General features: G+C 57.3%; 2 protein-coding genes across 2 annotated transcripts in view; both read right to left on the reverse strand.

Moving 5' to 3' along the window:
- Window positions 1–144: 144 nt before the first annotated feature.
- PTSG_06876 (leucine-rich repeat containing protein) lies at window positions 145–4134 on the reverse strand (the record flags this gene model as incomplete). The annotated part of the gene is made up of 6 exons (XM_004992219.1): window positions 145–993; window positions 1271–1363; window positions 1522–1629; window positions 1997–2089; window positions 2256–2836; window positions 3045–4134. 6 exons carry the CDS (start codon window positions 4132–4134, stop codon window positions 145–147), a joined length of 2814 nt encoding a protein of 937 aa, XP_004992276.1.
- A 75-nt stretch (window positions 4135–4209) lies between these two features.
- Window positions 4210–5000, reverse strand: part of PTSG_12500 (uncharacterized protein) — a 7658-nt gene continuing 6867 nt past the window's right edge. The window contains exons 9-10 of the mRNA XM_004992220.1: window positions 4627–4790; window positions 4210–4431 (exon numbers count right to left, since the gene is read on the reverse strand). Of these exons, the coding sequence (XP_004992277.1) occupies window positions 4288–4431; window positions 4627–4790 (308 nt within the window). The 3' untranslated portion in view covers window positions 4210–4287. The remainder of the gene's footprint in view (window positions 4432–4626; window positions 4791–5000) is intronic.

A 5000-nucleotide genomic window follows, 5' to 3' on the forward strand; every position in this document is an offset into this window, starting at 1 on the left:
GTGTGTGTGTGTGTGTGTGTGTGTGTGTGTGTGTGTGTGTGTGTGTGTGTGTGTGTGAGTGCGTGCGCGCGCGTGTACAAGAGAACGTGAAGAAGAAAGCGAAGAAGGGATGAGATGGGTGCCATCTACCCGAGCCACACCACGTCACAAGCGCGGATATGGGTTGCGCCTCGAGTGTAGGTGATGGTGCTGCTCCCTGGCCAACCCGTGCTTGTCGTCCGCCTGACCACGCCCCCGATCGTCTCCCCCAATCGCTCCATGACTACTCCCGTGCACTCGCCCCGGTTCAGCATGCTCCTCGCCCCTTCGTTCTCCAGCACCACCATTGCCACCACCACGGCCACCGCCACGGTTACCACCACGTCCACGTCTGCTGCGCTGATGTTTGCGGTTGCGGCTCTTCCGTCTCTGCAGGCGATTACCATCGCCGTCACCGCGGTCACCACCACGGCCACCGCCACCATGCCGATCACCGCGGTCACGATGCACAGCAGCTGCACCACGGTGCTCGCGCTGGCTGTGGCCGTCACCATCCTCTGCATGCCGCTCAAAGTGCTGCGAGTCGCGATGGTGGTGGTGGCGGGAGTAGCGGTCGAGTGGCTGGGACGGTTGGTGCTGCAGTACATGCTGCTGCTGCTGCTGCCGCTGTTGATGCTGCTGTTGTCGATGCTGGTGCTGCTGCTGTTGATGCTGCTGCTGCTGTCGATGCTGCAGTACATGCTGTTGATGCTGCTGCTGCTGTCGATGCTGGTGATGCCGCTGTTGCTCAAACTGGAGGGGCGGCGGGTGTTGTGCATGGTGCACACGCTGCGTGGCGAGGCCACCACCACGCTCCCGTGCTTCGCCCACTGCCACATCACCACGTGGGACTTCGCTCTGTATCAGCTGCGTCAGGCTGTCTGCCAGGTCATGCACGGTGACGCTTGCCAGCCCCTCTGTCCTCGCCGCAACCTGCAGACCTTGGTCGTTCGTCAGCAGCAGCGCCTTGTCAAACTGCAGCGGGTTGTGTGTGTGTGTGCGTGCGTGTGTGTGTGTGTGTGTGTGTGTGTGTGTGTGTGTGTGTGTGTGCGCGCGTGCGTGCGTGCGTGTGTGTGTGTGTGTGTGTGTGTGTGTGTGTGTGTGAGGCACACAACGATCAGCCAGTGCATGTGGTCGAGGTGCGATTCACTCTACTTGACCGCCACACACACACACATTAACGCACATACACGCACACACACACATGTGCACACACACATGTACACACTCACTCACACACACACACACCTACCTTTGGTCTCGCAAGGCGTTGTTTTGCAAACAGGGCACACTCCATGATTCGATGGTCATTTGTCAATTGCTTCTGCTCCCACTTGGCAAACACCTGTGGCAGGTGGATGGTGTGTACGTGCATGCAACAGGGAAGGTGAACAACAGCACCGCAGTCTTTCTCTTCACAGCCTTGAACACGAGTTATGTTTGCTGCTGCAGCAACAACAACAACAGCAGCATCATCATCAACAGCAGCACGATGGGCCTTACCCGGTCCTGTACGCGTTGCACTTGCACCTGTGGATCCTGTCGCTCCAGCCGCCGACGCAAGAACCGAATAAACGAGCGAGCATGGTACCCGCGCTCAGTGTTGTTCTCCTGCAGTGCCGCGTGGTGCGTGTTGCACCGCGAGTTGGATGTTGGGCGTGATAATGGACGTGTGGGAATGAATGTGAGGTGATGGCCGGGTGTTTGAGTCGATGGCACAGGATGCAGTGGCAAACTGCGAGTGATCAAGGGTTCTTGAGATTGTGGCAGAGGAAGAAATATTGACTTGAGAACATTCACACACACACGTACACACACACACGTACACACACACACACACGTACACACACACACACACACACACGTACACACACACACACACACACACACACGCACGCACGCACACATGCACACACACACACACACGCACACATGTACACACACACACATGTACACAAACGCACATGCACACACACACCTTCATGCGCTCGAGCTCCTTCATGACGATGCGCGGGACGATGATCACAAGTGATCGGTACCAGTCCAGCAGCTGCAGCAGCGTTGTTACATCCTACACTCACACGCGCGCGCGCACACACAAACAGTGGCAACGGTTTTAACTTGTGCAGCACGCGAGAAGAGGGCAGAACGACGCTGGATTCAGCACACGACCCACACACACCCACACACACCCACACACCCACACCCCCCCCCCCACACACACACACGCAACTGACCATTGGGTTGAGGGCGATGCACGTGTCGATGACAGCGAAAACGGTGCTGACGTCCAGCTGCGGGTTGATGCGCGCACGTGCGCTGGAAGGACTCGCCAGTTTTCCTTTGGACAGCGCGCTCGCCAGCGTATGCTCCGCAGCCAGGGGCGGAGGTGGCGGCGCACTGCGCTGTTGCTGTTGGTGTTGCGGTTGCTGTTGGGTGTGGTGTTCGTGTGGATACCGTTGCTGGCGCTGCTGTTCGTGCGTGTATTCTCCCTGCTGCTGCTGCTGCTGCTGCCCCTCCCCATAATCTGGCATGAGAAGGTGCGACCTTGGCTGGTGGTGGTGGATTTCACGGCGTGTTGCATGGGTGGCGCTGCGTGTCATTGATGGCGACACAGTGCCCGTCTCCCTGAGCCGTTGCGTCCGCACAAGCTGTGGCAGGGGTGAAGAGGTCATTTCTCCTCCACCGATCGCGGAGTGCGACAACCCCTGTGACCGTTGCTGCTGCTGCTGCTGCTGCTGCTGGACGGATTCTTCGTGTTGCATGGCACTTCGAAGCGGCGACAGCGAAATCCCAGCAAACATCGTGTTGAGTGTCTCTGCGAGGGCACGTGCATAGTCATGTACGTGTGATACACATGCAATTGGGTGAGAACAGAGGCGACAGCCTTTTAGACTCTCCAATGCGTCCACAACGGATGAGCCAACACGAGAGGCCTGTTTCTGACTCATCAACGCACACACACACACACACACACACACACACACACACACACACACACACACACACACACACAGAGTGCTAACCTGCATTTGGGTCTTGGCGCTTGAGGTGCTGCAGGAGGAGGTCTGTGTTTCTGAGGAGGGACGCGGGCGCATTGTTGAGCTTGGGGCACTCGCGGAACCACAGTGCTGTCAGCGTGCCCGCTATTCTCCACAGCGACACGGGCAGCGATTTCAGGTGCGGCTGCGTACCAATACCAAGTTCGCGCAGGCTCTTCAAGTCGCCAAGCTGTTCGGGCAGCTGTACCAAGTGGTTGTCGTCGACGTTCAGCACCTGCAGTCGGTGACACTGCGTGATGGTGGTCGGCAGCGCTGTCAATGCGTTGTGGCTCACGTCCACGACTTGGAGGCGCGGCAAGGTGTGCAGGGCATCTGGGAGGGTCTGCAGGCTGTTGTGCTTGGCGGAGAGCCGCCGCAGCTGCGTCAGGCACGTCAGCTCATCAGGGAGCGAGCACAGCCTGTTGCGGTCCAGCACCAAGTTCTGCAGTAGAGCAATGGGCACGGGGTCGCTGAGCCAGCTCACACCATAGCCGACAGTGCGCGGGAAGTAGGCGAGGTTGTTGTCGCTGAAGTCGGCCGTGAATGTCGTGCGTGCAGCCAGCATGGCCTTGTGAATGAGGGCATGCTCATCCTCAATCATGCTCGCCTGTGCCTGTGCTGTGGCCTGCAACACGTCTTGCTGGATCAGTTCATACTGCTCTTGTTGTTGCTGTTGTGGTGCTTGTTCTTCCCGCTCTTGTTTCTGTCGCTGCTCCTCTTGTTTTTGTTGCTGTTCCTGGTGGTGGAATTCAGGGACATGCTCACTGTCACCCCCATCATCAGTCTCATCATCTCCCACGACAGGCCTTTGTCCAACACCAACGCTGTCCTCAACTTCCAGCCCCTCCACCTCTCGCTCTTCTCCTTGCTCTTCTCCTTGCTCTTCTCCTTGCTCTTCTTCTAGTTCGTTATTTGCTTGCTGCTGGATGTGGGCGACAATGGCGCGAATGATGTCTGCTTTGACACCTTTTGGAGGGCAGCATTTCGGCCAACCAACACCGGGCTGCTTGATCCCAAGGTCCACCGCCAGCTCCTGCAACTCAACCTTGCTCTTCTCTTCCAACTCAACCTCCATCGTGTGTCACGACAGCGTCGGCGTTGTGGCAGCAACACAAAACAGTTCACTGACTGACTGTGCCACAGTGCAAGTGCAAAGTGTTTTCTCTTATTTCCTCCGCGAAAAAACGGTAACGACTGAATTCAGTGAACCATGTACTCTAGACTGAAATCAGTCCTTCCGCTGCGACTTGTTGTGGTTGTGGCGTGTGGATGATGACGATGACGATGACGATGATTCGAACAAGGGGCGGTAGTGGCGCTTGAGGTATTCCTGCAGCTTGCTGTACCCGCCACCGGTCCTCACAAGCACCGTCTGTTTCGTTGAACAAAAAACAACCAGGGAGATGTGTGTGTGTGTGTGTGTGTGTGTGTGTGTGTGTGTGTGTGTGTGTGAGGAAGGACACGGTTTGCATGGTGGTGTTGACGTCTGCCTGCTTGCCGCATACACAACAGCCCATGTACAGTTGGCAAGCACACAACGCGCTTCCATCCCTGTGAGTGTGCTCACCTCGCCGCGGACTTGGATCTTGACCTGCGCCTCCGCCTTCTTGCCCATGGATTCCGGCGCCTTGATGAGATACGTGCCATCGCCGAGACGAACAAACTGCAGCCCACGGTCAACGACGCCCAGCTCCGTCAGCTTCGACGACACCGCCGCACTGTCCATATCCCCTGCACGCGTGTAAATGTGTGTGCGTATGTGTGTGTGTGTTGTGTGTGTTGTGTGTGTGTGGGGGGGGGGGGAGGTGAGGTTGTTGTGCACAGTTTTGTGTGTGTGTGTGTGTGTGTGTGTGTGTGTGTGTGTGTGTGTGTGTGTGTGTGTGTGTGTGTGTGTGTGTGTGTGTGTGTGTGTGTGTGGGCATGCATGCGTATGGTGCTTTG

This window comes from Salpingoeca rosetta (assembly GCF_000188695.1).
Source record: "Salpingoeca rosetta unplaced genomic scaffold supercont1.17, whole genome shotgun sequence".
NCBI classification, from domain to species: Eukaryota; class Choanoflagellata; order Craspedida; family Salpingoecidae; genus Salpingoeca; species Salpingoeca rosetta.